This window comes from Mustela lutreola, chromosome 7 (assembly GCF_030435805.1).
Source record: "Mustela lutreola isolate mMusLut2 chromosome 7, mMusLut2.pri, whole genome shotgun sequence".
Lineage (NCBI taxonomy): Eukaryota > Metazoa > Chordata > Mammalia > Carnivora > Mustelidae > Mustela > Mustela lutreola.
This window is the reverse complement of record NC_081296.1, coordinates 32,070,949-32,095,738: the sequence shown is the minus strand read 5'-3', so window position 1 is coordinate 32,095,738 and position 24,790 is coordinate 32,070,949. Positions and strand designations below refer to the sequence as shown.

General features: G+C 37.7%; 1 protein-coding gene across 2 annotated transcripts in view; it reads right to left on the bottom strand.

The window, feature by feature from the left end:
* Positions 1 to 24,790, bottom strand: part of GABRA5 (gamma-aminobutyric acid type A receptor subunit alpha5) — an 83,497-nt gene that overhangs the window by 32,056 nt on the left and 26,651 nt on the right. For both annotated transcript variants that reach the window (XM_059180243.1, XM_059180242.1), the window contains exon 7: positions 3,771 to 3,853. In XM_059180243.1, coding sequence (XP_059036226.1) covers positions 3,771 to 3,853 — 83 coding nt within the window. The remainder of the gene's footprint in view (positions 1 to 3,770; positions 3,854 to 24,790) is intronic.

The following is a 24,790-nucleotide window of genomic DNA, read 5'->3' as shown; positions in this document are numbered from 1 at the left end:
TGATATATAAGTGTTGAGAGTAAATTAAGAAAAAAATAAAATATCATTCAAACATTATTCAAAAAGAAAGCAAGAATGGCTACATAGATATCAGGCTGATTTCAAACAAAGAAAAATACCAGGGACAGAGAAGAATATTATGCAAATCCACCAAGAAGCCCTAGCAATCCCAAATGTATATTCACCAAATATCTGCTGAAAAATATGTAAAGCAAAAACTGATGGAACTGAAAGTGGAGATACACAAATGCACAATTATATTTGGAGATTTTAATACCTCTTTCTCAAGAACTGGTGTGAAACAACCAGGCAAAAAATTGGAAGTCCTAACTAATGCAATAAGACAAGACAAGCAAATAAAAGATACAAAGATTAACAAGAAAACAACCTGCTTTTCTTCTTTTTCTAATCTGTACACTTTTATTTCCCTTACGTGTCCTACTACAAAGGCTAGAATTTCCTTATGTTGAGTAAAAGTGGTAAAAGCAGACATCAATATCTTATTCTCAGTCTTAGGAAACTATGCAGTCTTTTTTTTTTTTACATTAAGTGTAATATTATAATTAAAGTTTTTAATTGTTGTTGTTTGTTTGTAGAAGTACTTTATCAAATTTGGGAGTGTCTTTTCTACTATTAGTTTTCTGAGAATGTTTTCCCTGCATCAATTGATATAACTATGTTAGTTTTCTTTTTTTCCTTTTTTAAAAAGATTTTATTTTTTTTTACAAAGAGAGTGTGTGAGCAGGGTAGAGGGGTAGAGGGGGATGAGAGAGAGAATCCCAAGCAGGCTCCATACCCAGTGCAGAGCCTGACATGAGGCTTGATCTCACAATCCTGACAGCATGATGTGAGCTGAAACCAAAGGTCGGATACTTAATCGACTGACTCACCCAGTTGCCCCTATTATGTTGGTTTTCTTGTTTAGAATGTTAAAATAGTGAAAAAAAAATAGTGGATTATAACTCAGTCTTGCATTTCTAGAATAAACTACTTGATTTTGGTCATAGTGTATTATTCATTTTATTGAATCCAATGTACTAGTACTTTGTTAAGGACTTTTAAAAAGGTCTCTATACATGAGGGATACTGATCCAAAGTTTTGTCATTTTTGCAATATCTTTGGTTTGGGGCCAAGGTAATCTGGTTTATATAAAGAAAAGTACAAAACTTTAATGAAAGAAATAAAAAGCTAAACAAATGGAGTTATTTCTTGTTCATGAACAGGAGGCTTAAATAATGTCAAGATGTCAGTTCTTCCCTACTTGATCTATAGATTGAATGCAATAATAATAAAAATCCCAGCAAGTTATTTTGTGGATATTAACAAACTGACTATAAAGTTTATGTGGAGGGGCAAAAGAATAGCCAGCATAATATTGGAGAAGAGCAAAGCCAGAGAAGTGACACTACCCAACTTCAAGACTGAGTATAAAATGTTAGAGTATTCACAGAATAATTTTTACTGCCCTAAAAAAATCCTCTGTTGTCCCTCTTTCCCTACCTAACCCTTGGCAGTCACTGATCTTTTTTACTGTCCCCATAGCTTTACCTTTTCCAGAATGTTATATAGTTGGAATTACAGAGTATGTAGCCTTTTCAGATAGGTTTCTTTTCCTTAGCAATATAGCTTTAAGTTTTCTTCATGTACTTGGGGTGCCTGGGTGGCTCAGTCAGTTAAGTGTCTGCCTTTGGCTCAGGTCATGATCCTGGGGTCCTGGGATCAAGCCCTGAGTTGGGCTTCCTGCCCAGAGGAGAGCCTGCTTCTTTCTCTCCCACTGCCCCTCCCCCCAGTCATGCTCTCCGCCCCCTTTTCACTCTCACTGTATCTCAAATAAATAAATAAAAATATTCTTTAAAAAATGTTATAGTATTAAAAAAAAGTTATAGTATTCAGGACAGGGTAGTATTGGCAAAAGAATAGGCAAACACAACGATGGAACAGATTAGAAAGGTCAAAAATAGGCCCACACAAACCAAGTCATCTGATCTTTGACAAAGGAACAAAGGCAATACAATAGATTAAAGATAGTCTTTTCAACAAATGGTGCTGAAACAACTACACACCCACATGCAAATTGAAAAAAAAGAAAAAAAGAGGATCTACAAAGGGACCTTGTATCTTCACAAAAAAATAACTCAAAATAGATCACAGATCTATGTGTAAAATGTAAAACTATAAAACTCCTAGATGATGATACAGAAGAAAATATAGATAACCTTATTTTTATATACCTCAGAGACATCATCCATTAAAGAAGTAATTCATAAGCTAGACTTCATTAAAGTTGTAAATGCCTGCTATATGAAAGACATTGTCAAGAAAATGAGAAGATAAGTTGTAGACTTGGAGAAAATATTTGCAAGATACATATCTTATAAAGAATGGGTACAGAAAATATACAAAGAACTCTTGAAATTAAACAATAAGAACATGAACAAGCAGATTAAAAATGGGCAAACGCCCTGAACAAACACCTCACCAAAATACCATGAACAGAGAGCAAATAAATATATGAAGAGTTATTCAGTATTTTAACTGGGGAAGAAGCCAAGATGTCCTTCAACCAGATGAATGCATAAAGAAGATGTGGTTCATACATGCAATGGAATATTACTCAGCCATCAGAAAAGATGAGTACCTACCATTTACACCAACATGGATGGGACTGGAGGGGATTATGCTAAATAAGTCAGTTGGAGAAACCCAATTATCATACATTTCCACTCATATGTGGAATATAAGGAATAGTGCAAAGAACCACAGGATAAGGGAGGGAAATCTGGATGGGAAGAACTCAAGAGAGGGAGACAAACCATGAGAGACTCTGGACTCTGGGAAAAAAGTTGGGAGGGGGGGATTGTAGCTGGTGATGGGGACCAAGGAGGGCATGTGATCTGGGTATTATGTGCAACTAATGAATTGTTGAACATTATATCAAAAACTAATGATGTACTATATGTTGGCTAATTGAACTTAATTAAAAAAAAAAGAAAAGCTATTCAGTATCATATGTCACAAGGATATGACAAGATGTCCTTCAGCAAGTGAATGGATAAATTATGGTATTACCAAACAATGGACCAGTAATCAGCACTAAAAGGAAATAAGTTTTTCCACCATGAAAGGCATGGAGAAACCATTAATACATATTACAAAGTAAAAGCAGCAATTTGACAAGGTTGCATACTATACGATTCCAATTATATGACATTCTGGAAGAGGAAAAATTATGGATACAAAAGATCAGTAGTTTTTAGGGACTGATGGAAGGGAGGGTGAATCAGTGGAGCACAATATTCTAAGGGCAGTGAAACCACTTAGTATGATAATATAATGATGTATACATGTCACTATACACTTACCAAAACCTATATAATATACAACACAAGAATGAACACTAACGTAAGTTATGGACCTTAATTAATGATAATGTAACAATATTGGTTCATCAGTTATAAAAAACCTGATGCTCAGTCTCAAAGAGCACATTTTTCTGATTTCAAAAATGAAAACTTCACATAACTTAAGCACAAATGGATAGCACAAAGAAAGAAGGGAACAGTTTGGTTCTAACGCTGCCTTCCAACATTTCAGAAGTGAGGATGAGGCTGCAGACAAGGACAAAGTTATGAGTAATCCGCAACATTCCAGTCTTCTCAAGCAGACTGCCACATATTGTGCTTATTTGCATACAGAACCTAAATTCTGAATGAATGTGGAAATAACCCCAAAAGTATATCCATGGTTCTTACTTGTGAAAACAACTTACAGCTGCCAAATTTCAGAGGGCAAGCATGGGCATCCATCGGAAAATCCTCAAGTTGCATTGGGCACTCTGCGGAGATGGTCAGGCTAAAAAGTAAGAGATGAAGATCTTTAAATAACTCGCCAATTCTGGCTATTTACTGAGCAGTCACCATGTTCCAATAAGCCATATTAAGTATGTAACTCATTATTTTAATTACCATATTTCATGAAATTGCCTAAACTGTTTCACCAAATTGTACAGGCTTGCATTGAAGATGCATTTAGAAATAAGGTTTAAGTCAAATCTAATCGGTTCTGTGGGTTGGTGTGTGTGTCTGTACATACATTACCACTTGTAAAGCAATTTTCAGATGCCTTTAAAAATGATTTATTCTTTGTTTCCCATCCCATATTCAAATAATCTAAGAAAAATTCCCTTGACAAGGCTGAAAATATATGTATTTTCTAAAATACTTGATAACCTCAAAAAACATAATTGTGTAATAAATGTTCAGTCCACATTTTAACCAGAAGCTGGCTATAATTATTGTGTACTGGACTGATGACATGACACTAAAGAGTAGGTGAAATTGTTATGAGAGCAACTTTCTGGAACAACTAATTGTTTTTAATCCAAGCCTGGTCTCCCAGATAATAATACCGCCATCTATGACCACTGTCACCAATGTCTCAAACAGTAATGGACATAATATCCACCAGATCTATGCCAGGCACTGTGTTAAATGCTTAGCTGCATTAACACAACTAATCAAAATAGCTTTAGGAGATTTGCTGCTGTTAATATCCCAGTTTCTAAGGCAGGAAAGTGTGGAACAGATATTAAAGTATCAGGACAAGTATGTAGAACTATTAAGTTGTGGAGTCATGATCTGAAACCAGGCCCCCGATTGCTGTGTCTCTGTAATGGATGTCCACCACATACTAACTGGTAACAGGTTCTGCACACTTCCAATGTTGCCACACTGTCCTGCCTTTACTCCTCTACAGACTTTACTAATTAGATAGTGAATCTAAATTTCATTAATGAGTTAATCTGTTTAAGTTTCTTATTCTACTATTTAAAATGAAATTATACAGAACGAAATCATAATAGAAAACATTCACCTTTAAACAGATGTTATAATTACATTTTTATACAAATGTTAATTTGACATGGTATTAGCACTACTGGTCCTTCCTTCTTATATTGAATCTGGATCTTGCCTATGTGCCCAGGGTGAGAATAAAAATGTAAAAACACTCATTTTTGCCTTTACTACTTCCACTTGTTAAAACAGATTAACTTTTGGTTATTAAATTGCGTACAGAACTCACATTTTATAACTGCAGACAGAGTAGTTAATGTATGTATTCCCGGAATGGAGCCAGTGCAAGTAATGTCTGTGTCCGTCAAAGAGAAGAAATCATATGCTGCCTCTGGTTTGAGGCACCATTCCCCCAGGGATGGAGTAATTCTTAAAAGGTGGGAGTGCATATGGATTAGAACCCAGCACCACATACCACATTCAGGCAGGGAGATGGCATTTAAAATGATACACTGTATATGTTCAAAGAAGGATATGGGAAAGTACAGGAGAATTGTAAAGGAGAAAACCATATATAGATATCATTTCACTTATAATTTTACCTGGTAAGTTTTGTCCAGAGTTTTCCGACATGTACGTATATTTTCTTTTTGGTTTTATGCTTTATTTTCTTTTTGTTCTTGGCATACAAAATTCAATCTTTCATATACCTAACATTGGGAACAGAGTACTTCCTATGTGAAAATCTCTATATAATCATAACTTCGAAAGATGAATTATTTAATTCTAGGATGCAGATGTGTGGGTATATGTATCTGTATACACTATATACAGATACATAGATATATGTATCTGTATACACTATATACAGATACATAGATAATATAACATAATAATGAATATATATTTAAGTGATTATTGTTAGACTTTTAGATTGTTTTATTTCATAAATAATCTGCAATGGACTTCTTCAAACATAAATTATGTAAAAGGACTATTATCAGAGACCATGAAGTGGATAACGTATTAACTTATCAGAATTAAGAAAATTTTGACTTAAAAATCACAGCCTGGGGGCGTCTGGGTAGCTCAGTCAGTTAAGCATCTGTCTTGGGTTCAGGTCAAGATTCTAGGGTTCTGAGATTGAGTCCGGCATCAGGCTCCCTGCAGAATAGGGAGCTTGCTTCTCCCTCTCCCTCTGCCCGCCACTCTCCCTGCTTGTGCACCCCCTGTGTGTGTCAAATAAATAAATAAATAAATAAATAAAATCTTTAAGAAAAAAAATCACAGCCTGTGAAGAGAGCATTCGGCCAACACAAAAGAAAATAATGTTGACTTTATCTGTTTGTTAGCAAGTTTAAGAAATTTTTAAAGTAAAGCAAATAGTGGGACAGAGAACTTAAAAGAGTCAAAAATGTTTTGGACAGTAAAGTCACAATGAGCTCAGAAAACATAAAATTTTTCTTCAGAAGCAAATTTTTTAGTAAGTATGTGTAAAGCTGTAATGCCAGGTAAAAGCAATAAATGTGAGAAGCAGCACACAAGACAGCAGGGCTGCAGAAGCTTAAAGGAGAACAGGTTTGATTTGGAGATTCTGGGCTGGTCTACAGTCTCTGTTCAGTTTACAGATGCAGGTGCAAAGACGGCCCTGGGCTCAGGCAGTGGGACCAGTGTGAGGTAGGCTGTAAGCAGGGATGCTTCAGGTGATCCTGTCTTAGGCCAGCCACAGGTACTGCACACTTGAGCCAGCAGACCCAGCACGGCAGTCTTTAAGTTGCCCTCCCAAAATGCTGACAATTTTATGGGACCCACTCTCATCATCTGTGTGATGTGGAGATGGTCCCTCCACGGAGAAAGCTTCTCTCTAGACACAGCCATGTCTGCCAGCTCATATAACTGAGCTTCTGTCCCCCAGGAAACTCTCTACTTCCCACTGGGTCTGGAGGCTGACTTGAAGCCAGATGTGTTGGCTGAGTCCTTGACAGTGTCATGAATCATGGTTAATTCCTCTTCCCTCTGTGCTCACGTTGGTACGTTGTTTCCATTCCCATGACCACAGGAGGCACTGCCACCTGGCATTTCTAATGTTTGCCCCTACTTGTCAGAGAAGATCCCCTCATGGAGACTTGACCTCCCACCTTGGGCACACTGCCCATTCCTGGCTTTTCCCCCTTTTCCTCATGCCCTCCTTCTTTCTTGGCCAGCACGATGTATTTACAATAGTGATGAGAAGTGTTCCTTTCTGTCATGGTGGTCTCATCTCTTACTTATTCAGTTCATCTCTTGTCCTGCTTTATTCTGGCTATTCGGCCCTGAGAGCTGGTTACTTCCTAAAAGTTACTGCACTAACATATAAAGATGATAGGGATTATACACTAAGAAGTCTGCTTTCAGAATATAGCTGCAGGAGCAGAGAGTTTAGTGATGGTGGGAAGAGACCAGTGGACGGGATTTAGCTGGACCTGAGAAAAAGAGTATGTTTAAAGAAAAAATAATTCTAGTAAAAACATAATAAAGATAGTAATTCTACAATTACCCTTTCAAAAAGTGCTATCATTAAAGCCTCACGGATTGTTCCCCCATTTTAACATACCTCCTTAGAAGTGGAATTCCAAACACTGGAAAAATATATATCTATGATAGCATCTTTCTTCTAAAGGATGAATGTATTATTTAGCTAAACCCCCAATAGCAAATGTTTCAGCTTCAGTAGGGGAGCAACATTCAAATTTTTTATCTCTTTGAACATTTCAAAAATGGCCTATGCTTTTGTAATACTCAAAAAATATCTCTAGATAAGAGGAAGCCTTCCATTGATGGTTTTCCTGAAATGTAGAATGCCTTGATACACAACCAACCTCCTTCATACAGAATTGAGATCAAAGCACTCTAAGGGATAATAGATTGACATAGCTCAAAGGAGCCAGCCAGGCCACCTACTAGAAACTTTCACTTTTCAGATGAAGGAAATAAAACCTAAAAGGTTAAGAAATGTGCCTTATGGAAAAACTTCACTGAATTACTGGTAGATCCAAGAATCCAGCATTTCCTCCCAGAGGTCAAATTTCTATTATACTTCCCATTTCTGTTAAGACATTCAAGCCTTAACTTGTTGAAACACATGTCCCAATTTTCAACAGTTTTTTCTTTAGGTTTAGGAAAGGGAATTTTGTGAGATAAACTACTTGCTTCAACTTGGATTTGTATCACACTAATCAAGGGGTTAGGGTCCTGGACTCACTAGGGAGCTCTCTGCTTGACCAGGGGCAGCTCACAGTGGATCACTTTAAGATGGCTAAAAGAGCCAAATTCTAGGGTAGCTAGAATTTGCCACTAACTAACTGTGTAAACTTTGTAAAGCTGTCTTTTAACCTCTCTGATCCCATTTGAAGAAGAAAGAAAATAACTGCCACTTTTATTTTCTGAAAGAAAAAAAAAATAGTTGGTAAGTGTGGAAAGGGGGTTAGTCTCCAGATGTCTACCCAATAATCTGTTTAGATTTGAGCCTTCTTCACTCACATGGAAATACTACATCAGTGTCGCAGAAGGAATGGTGGTGACAGGTAGAAAAAATGGTCCTACAAAGATGCCCATGTCCTAACTCTCCACACTCCCAAACCTATAGATACTTTGGTATCTAAAGGAGCTTTACCAATGTGATTACATTAAGTCCCTTGGGACACAGAAGCTTATCCTGGGTTATCCACAGGGGCCCAGTATAATCACAAGGGATCTTATGAAATAGAGGCAGGAGTATCCAGGTAAGAAAAGGAGATGTGATGACAGAAGCAGAGATCAGAGCAATGTGGCCATAAACTCAGGAATGCGGGTAGCTTCTTGAAGTTGGAAGAGCAGGGAACAGATTCTCCTCTAGAGAATCCAGAAAGAATTTTGGGTGTTATATGCAACTGATAAAATAATGAAATTGGATACTTAGATGAGAGTTCCAAGCAAAGTGTTATAGTTGTGGCCTGTTTTCTTCCTTTTGCTTATAATAAAATGTGAGAAGAAACAGATAAGATGAGGGAAGAACTGCCAACTGAAGGGACCAGGACTTGATTTAGGAAATTCTGTCTATCCAGGTTGCAAAAGATGGTATAATTAGAAGAGATAAACTGTCAGGGAAGAATGCTCTTAAAATAAAGATAAGGGTGTGGTTGGACAAACTAATGTCTCAAAAGTATCAATAGGTCAGAGTGTTCAGTTACACAGTAGACTCTATGAGATTAGGTATGTGACTCATGGTACCACTCAACTATGTACGTAAAAGCCAGGAATAAAGATTAGATCATCCATGAAATATTTAAGTAGGGGCCTTTTGTCCAGTAGTGTGAACTCTCTAGACATGCATAGAAGACCTGCAAAACTTTTGGGAATTTTATACCAGCAGAAACACTGCCAATTTGAACTGAAAAGGCAGAGAGGGAAGAGTGCTTCATTTTTTTTTTTTTCAGACATTTTCTCCCTTTTCAAATGAGAATATCTGTAACTGTTATCATATGCCTGTCCAACCATTTGATTTGGGAAGCAGAAACGTGTTTCTTGAGTTCCACAAATTTACAATGGGAAGGAACTGTGCCTCAGGGTAGATCATACCCAATCAACTTGCGTAGCTTATTTAGATATCTCCAATAATGATATTTGGAACTTTTGAGCTGCTGAGATTTAGTTGAGAATATGGTCTTTAATTCAATGCTGTAATGAGTTGTGACATTTGGAGATACTCGGAAGGGTTTAATATTTTTGCATGGGGGAAAGACATGAGTTTTGGGGAGGACCAGAAGACAGATTGTGATAGGCAAAATAATAACCTCCAAAGATGGCCATGTCCTAATCCTTCCTACCTATCACAGCAAAAAGGAATTTTTCAGATAGGATGGTATTAAGGCTCTTGAGATGGGAAGATTAACCTGGGTTATCTGGGTTTGATCCCAATGTAATCATAAGGCTACTTATAAGAAGAAAGCCAAGGAGTGTCAGAGTCAGAGAAAGAGATGTGATGATGGAAGGAGTGATGCCGGACTATGAGCCAAGCAACACACACATCCTGTAGAAGCTGGAAAAGGCAAGGAAATAGCTTTCTCTAGAGAATTTGAAAGAGACACAATCTTGCCAAATGTTTTCTAGTCTCCTGAGCAGTGAACAATAAATGTATGTTGTCTTAAGTCACTAAGTTCATGGTAATTTGTTACAGCAGCAATGGAAAACTAATACAGTAATTTCCCTTAAAAAATAGTATTACAAGTCAAATGGCCAGTTTTTAGTGTGCTGAATAGGAGCCCCATGTATATTTTGAAATCATTTTCCAAAGTTAAGAAAGAAATTTGAAAGAAATATTAGCCAATTTATAAATAGCTCACAAAGTGTTAGCTACTGTGAAAATTCAGACCTTGCTAATGAAATAGCATCTTGTGCAAAGTGTCCTGCCTTGGTCAGTTTGTGAGCTGTACATCATGCCTCAGCTAGAGTCACTCAGTGGAAACATAACCTCTCTGAAAGATGCTACAGTGACTCTCAGGCAATATATGAAATTTATTTGGGGACTCAAAATTAAGTATTAACACAGCATCTAATGATTGGTGTTATGAAAGAAATAAGGCTTCATTTGGTAATGATACGTTTCTAGCCCTATGATTCCTTGTAAAGAACAGATGAACGCTTAATGTAGATAACTTTCTATTTACCACAGCTGTTCCCATCTGAAAGGCTGCAGGGTTTTGGAATAGAGTGACGCTGATGCTGTTCACCTGGCATTCCTGCAGGTAGCATCCTTTCTGTATTGTAGCCTCATTGTGCTGCCTCTGGCTTATTCCCACCTGCATGGGGTTGTGAAGGGATCCTTCAACCCTCTAGGAGGAATGCTGCTGGAAAGTTCTCCTTGCTCTATAGCAAGTCACATCCACACTGTTGATGGACCTGGAGAGTCACACTGCATTCAAGGAGGATCTCTTCTACTGTGAGGGGGTGGCTGAAAGCAAGCCTAGATCTGAGGAGTATAGGCCTCCTCTTCTTATATTTGACTCACCTCTAGATTGACAAATGCAGAAAAATTTATTCATGTATTCAGTTACAGAGAATTGGCATTATTATTAATAAAATATGTAAATATATTATATTTAATATAAATTACATAATATAAATATGAATTACATAATATAAATTACATTAATTACATAAATTTCTCCTTCAAAAATTTCCCTTTGATACCTTCTTCTTGCTAAAATCCTGCCCGACTGGAGCTTTCTCCCTTGTATGCCTGCATTCAGGAAAAAAACTGCAAACTTTTTCATGAAATAAAAGAATGCAATATTCATTTGCTTGCATTTACTTGTTATGAACAATCACTAACACGATATACCATGCATACTATTGGTTAGTTAGGAATTACCAAGTTCTCGGGAATCTAATTACAACTTATAATAATGTTTTGAGGAAAAATGTATTTTAAAACTCAGTCAAATATGTAAAAACTGAACTTTTTGAATCTAAACATTGTCAAGTTGGGAACTGTGTATGCTGGAATCCAAAGGTCATTGCCAGGCTCATCCATTCCCTTGACTTTTTATTAACTGTAATGTGTGTACTGGTCCCTTTTGTGATGATTGTAGATCTGCAATTGTGTTTGGTCCAGATCAAAACTGCAAGCCTAGCTGCTTCCAGGTCCTGACCATTGTGCTTGTCCTGGTTAGCCAACTTTCTAAGGGATCTTCACCATAGCACTAACCCTGGCCCTACCCAAATCACAGGCAGAGGTTCTGCCTGAGATCATGAAGAGATGAGATACAAAGTTCATCAGGGGTTAGTGAGGTATGGGAATGGGGAGTATCCAATGAAGAGCTAAAAGAATAGAGTGTGCGGTGACCTGCTTAAAATATAACAGAATTTAAATTTAGTGAAAGAAAACATTGTAAAAAGCAGAAATTAGGAAACTATCTGAAAATTGAAATAAGAATATACTAAAATGATGAATGTTCTGATTTATACAATTGTAGAGTTTCACACCTTAAAAACTGTGTTTTAACATAATAAATATCTTCTTTTTAGCAACAGACGGATATTCTACAACTTACTTCAAGCTTGAGTTACAGATTTCATTAGTTAGTTGGGGGCTAATTTATTCATTTTGTACTCTTATTGTAAGAAGAATGTACATGAGACCAACCATTGGAATTATGCTGTGCTAAAAATTCTCTTTGAACTTAGCATTCCTCTTCCGCTATTGGGAAGAAGATGTCAGCAATTCTCACTTATGTTGAGAAAACTAGTGTATGTGTGATAATTTTTCAAATTTAGCATATTTTTATCAAAAGGGAACACAAACTTTATTCATCTATTTTGATTTACATGGCTGTATCTATTCTTAATACTCCTGTTTCTCAGGAAGGCACTGTAATGATTAACCTGGTAGTGGAAATATTTTCTTTAAATTTTTATATGTATTCACATGCCCAGCAATAATTATTATTAGATCAAATGTGGAAAATAAATAAGCCTGAAAAATTTAAAACAAAACAAAACAAAAAACCCACTGCAAAAAAAAGGAATAGCACAAATATACAAAGAAGTTCCTTTCTCAAAATGAAATTCAAGTATGTCTTTAATCATAAACCATAAGGCAACCAATACTGTAACATATGAGAAAGCAGAGAAAAGAGGTAGTAGAATTAAAGAGACCCCACTTGAACTCTCATATCAGGCTCTGTGTACTTGCTGTGTTACTCAACATTCCTGGACCCAAACTATCCACTAAAGGGGATTATAAAGCTTATTTTACACTGCTGTTTTAAGTCCTGAATACAAATATATAATGCAAAGCTTGACACATAATAGATGCCTTAAAAATACCTGGGGAGAAGTAAAGGTGACATCAGCAAAAGTGGTGAATTAGGGAATATCCACAAAACAATGAATAAGCTGACAAAAACTGTCAGCATTATCTTTTTTCTTTTCTTTAGAAAACTGGAATCTAATGAAGAACCTACGATAGCCAGGAGAATGCTTAGTGAAGAAAATGAATACCTGAATTTCAGTGAGCAAGCTCTGTGGCATTTGAGCTTAATGCTATCAGCCCCCATCCTCTAGCTCTGCAGTGACCTTGAAAATGGCAGCCCACATCCTGCTGCAGTTTGCTGAAGGTCCCTTCAAGGATCCCTGAAGGTCCTTCAAGGTCCCTGAAGGACTGACTCAGGGTATGCTTTCATTTTAACTGACTCATAGTTTTCCAAGGCTAAGGGGTCCTCTAAAGGACCATTTGTTCAAAACATTTAAAAACAAATATATTCACCACAGCCATGGGGCAATGTATACAGTTGGGGCAAGCAACAGACAGACTGAAAAGTCTAGGAAGGAGATGCTAGGGAAAGGGATACTTGGGGAAGTAAGGGTTAAAAACTCTACATCTTCCAGATAATCTAGAAAAATATGTGCATGCCCAGGGCTGGATGCATGCTCAGAAAAGACCTAAGAAGACTGAGTTCTCACTTCCAACTGAGCTAAGGGCCCTTCAAATGCAGGGAATGAAAGCTATGGAAGTTGTAAACTGCCTAGCTAAGGACTGAAGGAGCACCCCAACACATCTAGAACTTCTGCAAAGACTGAGAGTTTTAATTTTTGTGGAACTCTTCCAGATTTTAACAACATACATAAATATAAATACCAGTATTATATTTTGGTTTATAACTCCTCTCTTATTCTATATTATTTAAAAGACAAGTGCATAAGATGAGAATTATTAATTTACATTAGTGGCTACACTATGTAAAAAGATGTAATTTTTTACAATTAACAATAAGGGAACAGAGCTATGCAAGCAAGGTTTTGGGATACCACTAAAACTAAGTTGGTATTAATTAAAATTTGATTTTCATGAATTTAGATGTTAATTTAAATACCCAGAGTAACCAATGAGAAAGTAACTAAAATATATACAGTAAGAGAAATGAGATGGAATTGAAATGGTACACTAGGAAAAAAAATCAACTGAACACAAAAGAAGATACTAATAGAAAAATTAAGAAGCAAAAACAAAATAAAACAAATAGAAAGCAAATAGAAAAAAAAAGGCCAAGTCTTTTCTTGTCAGTAATTACATTAAATATAAATGGAATAAAAACTTCAATTAACAGGCAGAGACTGATAGAATCAATAAAGAAATATGAATTATACTGTCAATAGCAGATTCATGTTAGTTCCAAAAACCCAAGAAGTTGAAAGTGAAAAGATAGAAGAAGACATTCTATTCAGACCAAAGAGAATGTAAGACAAAATTTGTTAAAAGGACACTATATAATGATAAAATGTCATAACATAGAGAAATTATATACATACATGAACCCACTTCAATACTTCACTTTCAATAATGGTTAGAAAAACTGGACATAATATTAGTCAGAAAATAGAGGACTTAAAGAGAAGACACTATAAGCAAACCAGACCAAGCAGCCATATACAGAACACTCCATCCAACAACAGGAGAATATACATTTTTTTTTTTTTTAAAGATTTTATTTATTTATTTGACAGAGAGAAATCACAAGTAGGCAGAGAGGCAGGCAGAGAGAGAGAGACGAGGAAGCAGGCTCCCTGCTGAGCAGAGAGCCCGACGCGGGACTCGATCCCAGGACCCTGAGATCATGACCTGAGCCGAAGGCAGCGGCCTAACCACTGAGCCACCCAGGCGCCCCGAGAATATACATTTTTTTAAGGGCACATGAAATGTTATCTAGGATAGACCATGTGTTCAGCCACAAAACAAGTTTCAATAAATTTAAAAATACTGAAATCATACAGAGTATCTCCTCTGACCACAGTGGAATAAAATAAAAAATCAGTAACAGAAGGAAAAGTGAAAACTTCATAAACATATTACGAAGTAACAAATAAATCTAAATCACAAGAGAAATCAGAAAATAACATTGAAATGAACAGAAATGAAAAATACAGCATACCAAAACTTTTGGGATGCAACAAGAACAGTCCCTAGGTTGAAATTCAGAGCTATAAAATGTCTACACTAAAAAAGAGGAAACAATCTCATTTCATATATTAAGAAACTAGAAAAAGAAAAGCAAATTAAACCTAAAACTAATTGAAGGAAAGAAATATTAAAGATAAGATAAATTATATAAAGAACAGAAAAACAATAGTCCACTGAGCTTACAAAGAGGTCTTAGAGTATAGGGCATGCTAAGTAGTGAACCGGTGCTATTTTCAATTCCTGAATCCCTTCTTCCAGATTTCTGAATGTTAAAGATGATGAATGGGCCATTTCAGCTGGTTTTAGAATGTTATTTGACATGTTTTAAGACCCAGAATCTTTCAAATAATGACACCACATCCTTCTTTAGGAGAGCTGATAGAAAGCATGGTGTTGCACCAGGTGGGGGCACAGACACTTGATGTACTAAGTGAGGCTAAGAAGATTGATATAAGGGCATCCACATCAGAGTGGCAGCCTGCATCCTCCAAAATACAAGGACTTACACTGAGTTTTCTGTTGACCTTTATTCACTGAGCAGAGGGGATTTCCTTTTCCATACTCAGAGACTTGACACTGACTATCCATCTAGAATTGCCACTCAGGGTCATTGCTCTCAACCTCTTCTTTACACTTCACATTTCAAAATGCTCTATTTTCTACTTTGGTGACCTCTTTATTTTACTGAAGTGTAGTTGACATACAGTATTTTATTAGTTTCAAGTGTATATCATAATTAAACAATTCTATACATTATGAAATGTATGAATGTGATGGTTACCATTTGTGAGCATAAAAAGTTATCATATTGTTGACTTTATTCCCTATGCTGTACTTTTCATCTCCTTGATTCACGTATTCTACGACTGGAAGTTTGTGCTCCTTAATCCTCTTTATCTATTTCATTCATCCTCCCAACCACCTCCCCTCTGGCAACCACCAGTTTGTTCTCTGTGTTTAGATTTGTTTCTGTTTTGTTTGTCTTGTTTTGTTTTTTAGTGCATAAAGAATATTGGTGTGTGTGCGTGCGTATGGAATATTAATTACTCAGTCACAAAATAACAATGAAATCTTGCCATTTGTGCTAACATAGATAGACCCAGAGGGCACTGTGCTAAGTGAAATAAGACAAATTAGAAAAAGACAAATACCATATAATTTCACTTATATGTGGAATGCACAGTAACTCATTTTGACAGTCTATCACTCCCACAAAACCAGACAAATATTCTAGACTATCTGGAGTTTCTGAGTTTCTGTGAATCAGGTAAGGTTTCAGGTTTCTCTCACTACTCTTCAAATTGCTGAGTTCAAGGCACTCAGTAAAGGGTCATCAACATAGAAATGGTGCATTATTTTTAGCAGTGTAATTTTTAAAAAGCAGTAAAAAGCCCCTCCGTGGGTTAGTTATGTCCCCAGTACACAGTTAGTCCTACAAGTGGCGATGACTGCTCTGCACCATGCTAGCTGAGTAGAAGGTGGCCCCCAGAAGGGCCAGCGCAGTACAGTAGAGAAATAATAAAAAAGCAGGCAGTGATATTCAAAACCAGCTGGTTAACAAAGAACTAGGGAAGCAGTCACTATTTGAGAACACTGGAATGAGTTTCAAACATTGGGGGAATGTGTGCATGAGGAGGTGTCCTCTAGGCCATTAATCAGGGCTTGACTGTGTCTTAAAGCATATAGGTAGACAGAGAGTAGTTGGACCCACAGAAGCAGATGAATTTTCAAAGAAACCCAAGAGTGATACAGAAGACAAAACACTACAAGAACCCTATTTTCTCTAGGTCCACGTGGCCAAGTCTTAGTTCAATCATGCAAAACAAGGCAAAACAGATATCCAACCTCCATTCGAGAGAGCAGGAAACACACCTTGAGTGGCCATGAATAACACGGTTTATCATCCTTCCTAGTGAGTGAGGAAAGGAACGTTGTTGGAGAGTGGAGATTACAGGAAAACAAAGGCTCATGCCGTGAAGGACAACAAATGCTTTAGTGCCTCAGTGTTCTGGAGGCCAAGAGATGGAGAAGAAGGGAAACTGAGGGAATCTGGATGTGACTGGGACAAGATCCTTGGCTACCTTGGACCACTTATTGTAAATAGAAGACAAAGAAAGTGCAACAGTCCAAAGCTATGAGAAAACACATACTGTCACACATAGGATGGGGGTGTGGACAGAAGACCTCCTGTGTGAGGCTGGAGTCCAGGGAGGTGCTGTGCTAGGAGCCTTGCCTGCACCATCTCATTGGTGATTCCCCCAGCTCGAGAAGATGCTACCGTGACCATTCTAATCTGCCTGATGGGAACTGAGACCAAGCGATGATAGCATCTGGTGAAGTACAGAGCCAGATCCCTGCCAGCGGGTCTGATGAACAAGGTTTATGCTCGAGGCACATGGCTAGTCTCTCTTTAAGTAGTCCAAGTATTCAGACAGAATCCTAGTTATTACATGGAGACATGGATCCCTTCCAGAAGGTTTTTTATTTTGATTTTTTCTTCCCAAGTGAATGGTGTAGCTGCTGTTCATGGCAGTCCCCAGGCCAGGGGTCCAGCCCCTGCTCCCTGCTGTGTAGGGCAGGACTTTCTCACCTGGTGGCTTTGATGTGGACTCTGACCTCATAATGTCCCCTCCCGTTAAATGAAAACAGTGAGTCCTCCCACTCCACAGACATCTGAGTAGAAATGTAGATGTGTGGCCTATGTGGCCTATGTTCTTCCGATCCTTGCCCTAAAACTTCCCACAGCCCACAGCAAAAGGAACTGCTCTGAATATAGGGATCCTCTGAATCAGTGTCTGTCCATCACTTAGGTATTATTCCTGCTGCAGGATACACTTTTCAACTGATACTTTCAACTGATACTTTGTACATGTTTGTCCCTATATCTGGGACACCCCTGCAACTCCACACCTCCTCCCCAACTGCCACACCTCCTCAAGACTTAGCTCAGATATGACTTCTGTGAACCCCTTCCTCCTTCCTCTCCCACTTACAAAGCCAGGCCTCCCCTCACTCATTGCTGTATTCCCAAATACATCTCCATCTTGGTGCCATCCATATTCTACAGCTGGTGTTCAATGCAGGTTTTTTTGCCCTGGTGAAGGGATATAGCAAGTAGAGAGAAAATGATGGTTAAGTGAAGGATTGAGTGAAGGCAAGGAAGCAGTCAGACTATGGGTCAGCTCCTAGGGTCACTGCTTAGTTATTTAAATTAACACTCAGGGAGATCTGTCCAAACAGATCTGTCTTGACTCTCCTCTCCCTGTTTAATAATATACTTTCAATCAGATTAAAGCCTATCCTCTTACTCCCGACCCTCAACACACATGTGCTCACACATTGTTCCAAGTTTAGCACTGACATCTTCCGTAAGGATGTTTTCACTACCTCAGCTGCACCAAGAATGTAGAGCAGGGAGAGGGAAGGCATACGTCCTTCAGAAGCATTTGAAAATTTCGGTTATTTAGGTAAGCAAAGCATAGCTTGTATGCTTGGGCCTGACAGGGCACCCAATGCAGGTAAACACCAGTGCAGTGGACACCACTCAGAGCCCTGAAGGAAAGGTTCATGCTGTCTGCCATCCCGCCAAGTCTGAGCACCAGTGCACTGACTGCTTGGTGCCCAGAGCTTGCTCTCTGCTGCCCCACACTCAGGAAGTCTTTAGTAAAATGCTGAGAGCCAAACATAAACATCTAATTTGATTGCATTTTGTCTGCACTACATATCATCACTAACCAGTCTCAGAGACTACACAACTTCAAGCTATCTAAAACAAAATTTAACCTTTCTCTGACCTTCTCAAGAAACCCTGGTGCCCTTCCAAGTATTTCCATTCCTTCCTTCCTTCAAATCATTACCTTGAGGAATAGCACAACTTCTGCCAAGACAGATCTGGGAATGACTCTGCACACTTCTCAGAGACTACCCCTGTAGTCCTGTCAGTTCTCCCTCCCAAATGACTCTGTCCATTTTCCCCCCATGGCTTCTGCCTCTAGCAGAGTTGTCTTCATCTCCTACCTAGATAAAGCAAGCAAGACTCCTTGATGCCACTTGGAAGCCCGAGTTCTTTAAGCCATATTTTTTTCACAAGGCAGCAGACTCCTAAGCTTAAAACACAAGAGAGGTCCCCAAATACATTAAAGTGGACCTCACTCCCCACATTAACTTCCTGCCGTTTCCTTAAAATACTGAGCTCTGCATGTCTATGCACACCCTTTTTCTTACCCACCCAATGCTGCTGCATCCTTCTAGCTACAAATGCAAAGTGACTTAAAGAAGCCATTCTGGCCTTATTTCCAGCCTGCAAGTCCCCTCTTATTATTCTCCCCTGTTTTTTTTCTTCTGTATCTCAATGCTAACAGAAAACAACATTTCCTAGGCTTACATTTAATAGTGTATATTTATTGACATTATTAAAATTGCCTACAGCATTATGTAAAAAAGGTAGGTTCAATTTTAAACAAAAATAATTTCAATAATAAAAATTAGATTAGCACTGTTTACTATTTCCTTATTAGAAGTCTATTAAAATAGTTATAGTCTATTTGTTTATTCATACTTTTAAAATGCTTTTCAAAAAAAAAAAATCACCCCAATTGAAAGACTGTAGGGAAGTAACATCACCAAAATGACAACTTAGGAGAGCCTAGCATCTATAACCCCATAAAGATCAATAATCAGCTATCCACGAACAAAAATAGCTCTATTAGAGAACTGAAGTCCACTTAAGAAACTCTAGTGACACAATGGAACAAAAGTCTGCAGATAACCACACAGAAGAAAGGAAAGGAAGACAAATTTGCTTGGTTCCATCATTCCACCCCTCAAACTATCATTACTTAGAGCCAGGAGGACATTTCCCAGGCCTTTCAAGTCACCACCTTAAGTTCCCGCTTCACTTCGACCCATCTAAGACTGTCAATGAGACAGCGGTGGTGAAGAACAGAGAACAAACACAGGGACTGCCAGTAGCAGCCACCCAGTAGGAGCAAGAGCAGTTCACAGTAATCTGCTCTGCGAACAAACCCAGCAGATTTTATTACCAAAGAAACCAATGGCTAGTCCCTGGAACCATGGAACCCCTGCAGATTCTGCCAGCTTTTGCCCCGCTGGTATTCACAGTCACTGATGCCAGCTACCTAAGTCCCTCCCCACTGTGTCTCCCACTGGAGCCCAGGAACTGCAGCTAGCCCTTTGGGCTATGCACAAGCATCACTAGTCTGATCCCCATCACTAGTCTCCACTACTATGTGTCTGTGGTGTAATCCAGCAGCCCCAGAATTATACACAGACAGCCAGGGCCCCCATGCTGCCAGTGAGTCCACAGCTGGCCCTAGGCCTTGTTGCTTGTTCTGGCTCCCACCACTACATGTGACCAGCCCCTCCCTACACAGGTACCTGCAGCTGGCACCTCCAAAAATATGTCCACTGGTTCTAGCCACCACAGCCACATACCCTGATCCCTAGTCACGGACCATGGAGATGTTGCTAAGAACCCAGCAGCGATTACAGCCACTTGTGGCAGTGCTTGCCACAGAATTCATAAAGAATCAGTGAAACATGATTCCACCAAAGGAACACAATAAACTTCTTGTAACCGGGCCCAAAGAAATGGAGATCCAGGATTTGTCCAACAAAGAATTCAAAATAATTGTTCTAAACATATTCTGAAAACTACAGGAGAATACAGACAAATAACGTCAGGGAAATTATACAAGATAAAAATGAGGAGATCAGCAAAGATATAGGGGGAAAAAAGAACCAAAAACAAAACCACTGGAGCTGAAGAAGACAATGACTACAGTGAAGAATTCAATGGAGAACTAGAGTAGCAGACTGACCAAGCAAAAGAGACAATCAGTGAGCTAGAAGATAAATAAATTGAAATTATCCAGAGAAGTTAAAATTAAAAAGAATGAAAAGGAATGAAGAAAACCTATGGAATTTATAGGACATTATTAAGGGAATTTAAGGGAAGTTATTATACTATAACGAGAGGGAGAAGGGAGTGGAAAGTTAGCTTATGGCCATAATACTGAGTTTACTTAAGGCAGTAATACCTGAAAATGTCCTAAAGTTGGGGAGAAATTTGGATCCCCAAATTCAACAAGCTAGTAGGTCATCCGAAAATTTTAATTCCAAACAAATTATAATAAAACTATCCAAGACAAATTATAATAAAACTGTCTAATGTCAAAGACAAACGGAATTTCAAAAACAGCAAGAAAAAAAAAATCTCTCATACAAGGGAACCGCCATGAGGCTACCAGTGGATTTTTCGGCAAAGATCTTGCAGGGGAGAAAGGAATGAGATGATATGCCTAAAGTACTAAAGCAAAACAAAGCAAAACAAAACAAAACAAAACAAAATAATGAAGAATACTTTACCGGGTAAAGCTTTCCTTCAGAAATGAAGGTATCACAAAGATTTTCCCTAGCAAACAAAAGCTGAGGGACTTCCTCATCAGCAGTCCGTCTTACAAGAAATGCTGAAGAGTTCCTCAAGCTGAAATTAAGGGACACAGATCAGTAATACGAAAAAAAATATAACACACTAATAAAGGTAAGTATATAGCCAAATTCAGAATACTCTGCAATACTGTTAATATGGTGGTGTGCTAAAGCTTAAAGGGAAAAATTATTAAAAATAACTGTGACTTGGAGGACAAAGGGAGATGGAGAGGAGATGGGAGTTGAGGGAAATTGGAAGGGGAGGTGAACCATGAGAGACTATAGACTCTGAAAAACAATCTGAGGGTTTTGAAGGGGCAGGGGGTGGGAGGTTGGGGGAGCCAGGTGGTGGGTATTAAGGAGGGCACGGATTTCATGGAACACTGGGTGTGGTGTAAAAACATGAATTCTGTTATGCTGAAAAGAAATAAAGAAAAATAACTGTAACTATAATAATTCATTAATAGACACAAAATATAAAAAGTGATCAGTTTTGACATTAAAAACATAAAAAGGGAGGAATAAGAGGGTGGAGATTGTGTAGTGATTGAGGATAAATGTTATCAGCATAAAGTATGTTGTGATATATATAAGATGTTTTATGGAATCCTCATGTAAATATCAATTCATAAGGAAGAGAACAAGAGAGGAAGAAAGGAACAAGGGAAATACAAAACAATAAGAAAACAATTAATAAAATGATGCTAGTAAGTTCTTCCCTGTCAATAACTACTTAATGTAAATGGATTAAATTTTCCATTCAAAAGATATAGAGTGGCTGGATAGATAACAAAAGTAGACGCAATTACATGTGACCTACAATAGGTGCGGTGTAGACTTAAGCACGTACATGGGCTCCAAGTGAATAGATGAAAAAAGATATTCCATGCAAATGGAAACAAAAAGAGAATAGGAACAGCTATGCTTATATATAAAAAAAGAAAATAGATTTTAAGCTGAAAAAATGTAACAAGAGAAAAAGAAGGTCATTATATAATGATAAAGAGATCAATTCATCAAGAAAATAACAATCATAGATATATATGCACTCAACACTGGAAAACCTAACTGTAATACTAAATGTGAAACCTATATCGAATACTAACAGATCTGAAAGGAGAAATATATAATAAAAAAAGTAGAGGACCCAATACCTCATTTTCAACAATGGATATATCATCCAGACAGAAAATCAATAAAGAAACCATGAACTTGAACTATACTTTAGACCAAATGGATCCAACAGACATAAATTATTATTTGCCAGCAAAATGGACAAACTAGAAAAGATAAATAGATTCCTAGAAACATACAAACTACAAGACTGGATCAGAAAGAAAAAAATCTAAACAGATGAATAATGAGTGAGGAGAATGAATCAGGAATCAAAACCTCCAAAAAAGAAAAGTCCGGGACCTGATGGTTTCAGTGGTGATATCTGACAACATTAAAAGAAGAAGAAGCACCAATCCTTCTCAAACTCTTCCAAAAAATGAAGAGGAGAGAACACTCCATAGTTCACCTTACAAGGCCAGCATTACCCTGATAGCAAGGCCGGACAATGGCACCATAAAAAAGGAGAAGAATCAATGAAACAAGATGGGATTGGGAGGGAGACAAACCATAACTGACTCTTAATCTCACAAAACAAACTGAGGGTTGCTGGGGGGAGGGGAGTTGGGAGAAGGGGGGTGGGGTTATGGACATTGGGGAGGGTATGTGCTTTGGTGAGTGCTGTGAAGTGTGTAAACGTGGCGATTCACAGACCTGTACCCCTGGGGATAAAAATATATGTTTATAAAAAATAAAAAATTTTAAAAATAAATAAATAAATAAATAAATAAAATGTTTTAGTAGGGGGGAAAAAAAAAAGGAAAAGAGCAGATAAATGTCCCTGATGAATACAGATGCAAAAATTTACAACAAAACATTAATAAGTTCAACTCAACACTATATTAAAAGAACCATGGTATGGAACCACAAAAGATCCCAAATAGCCAAAGCAATCTTGAAAAGGAAAAGCAAAGCTGGAGGCATCACAATTCCAGACTTCAAGTTATATTACAAACCTGTAGCAATCAAAACAAGATGGTACTAGCACAAAAATAGACACATAGGTCATTTGAATAAAATAGAAAACCCAGAAATAAGCCTATGATTATATGGTCAATTAACCTTTAAAAAAGTAGGAAAAAATATTCAATGTGAAAACGAGTGTCTGTTCAACAAATTGTGTTGAGAAAACTTGACAGCAACATGCAAAAGAATGAAGTGGACCACTTTCTTACACCATATACACAAATAAATTCAAAATGGATCAAAGACCTAAATGTGAGACCCAGGTCTCACATGGTTTATAGTTTCAGAACCATAAAAATCCTCGAATGGAACACAGGCACTAACTTCTCTGACATGAGCCAGGGCAACTTCTTTCTAGATATGTCTCCAAAGGCAAGGGAAACAAAAGCAAAAATAAACTACTTGGACTACATCAAAATGAAAACCTCCTGCAAAGCAAAAGAAACAATCAATAAAACTAAAAGATAATCTATATGATAAGATAAGATACTTGCAAATGACATATGAGTTAGCATCCAAAATATGTAAAGAACTTACAAAATTTAACACCCAAAAATGAATAATCCGATTAAAAATGAACCGAAGGAAGGAAAAGACATTTCTCCAAGGAAGACAATCAGATGGTAAACAGATACATGAAAGATGCCCAACATCACTGATCATCAGGAAAATACAAATCGAAACCACAACAAGATACCACCTCACACTTGACAGAATGGCTAAACTCTTCAACATAAGAGACAACAGGTGTTGGTGAGGATGTGGAGAAAGGGGAACCCTCCTGCACTGTCGGTAGGAATGCAAACTGGTTCACCCACTCTGGAAAACACTATGGAGTTTCCTCAAAAAGTTAAAAATAAAACTCTCTTACCATCCAGCAATTGCACTACTGGATATTTACCCCCCAAACACAAAACCACTAATTCAAAGGGATACATGCACCCTGATGTTTACAGAAGCATTATCTACAATAGCCAAATTATGGACACACACACACACACACACACGGATATTACTCAGCCATTAAAAATAATCAAATCCTGTCTTTTGTACTGACATGGATGGAGCTAGAGAGTATTATGTGAAGAAAACTAAGTCAGTCAGAGAAAGACAATACTACATGATTTCACTACTGTGGAATTTAGCAAATAAAACAAAGGAGTATAGGAGTAAAAAAAGAGAGAGGCAAACTAAGAAACAGATTCTTAACTGTAGAGAACAAACTGATGGTTACCAGAGGGGAGTGTGGTGGGGAAATGGGTTAAATAGGTGATGGGGATTAAGGACAGCCCTTGTGATGAGCACTGGGTGATGTATGGAAGTGCTGAATCACTATATTCTACACCTGAAACTACTATAACACCATATGTTAACTAACTAGAATTTAAATAAAAACTAGAAAAAGAAGGTCCACACACCATGATCAAGCAGGATTTACTTCTGGGATTCAAGGATTTTTCAATATACACAAATCAATAAATATGAAACACC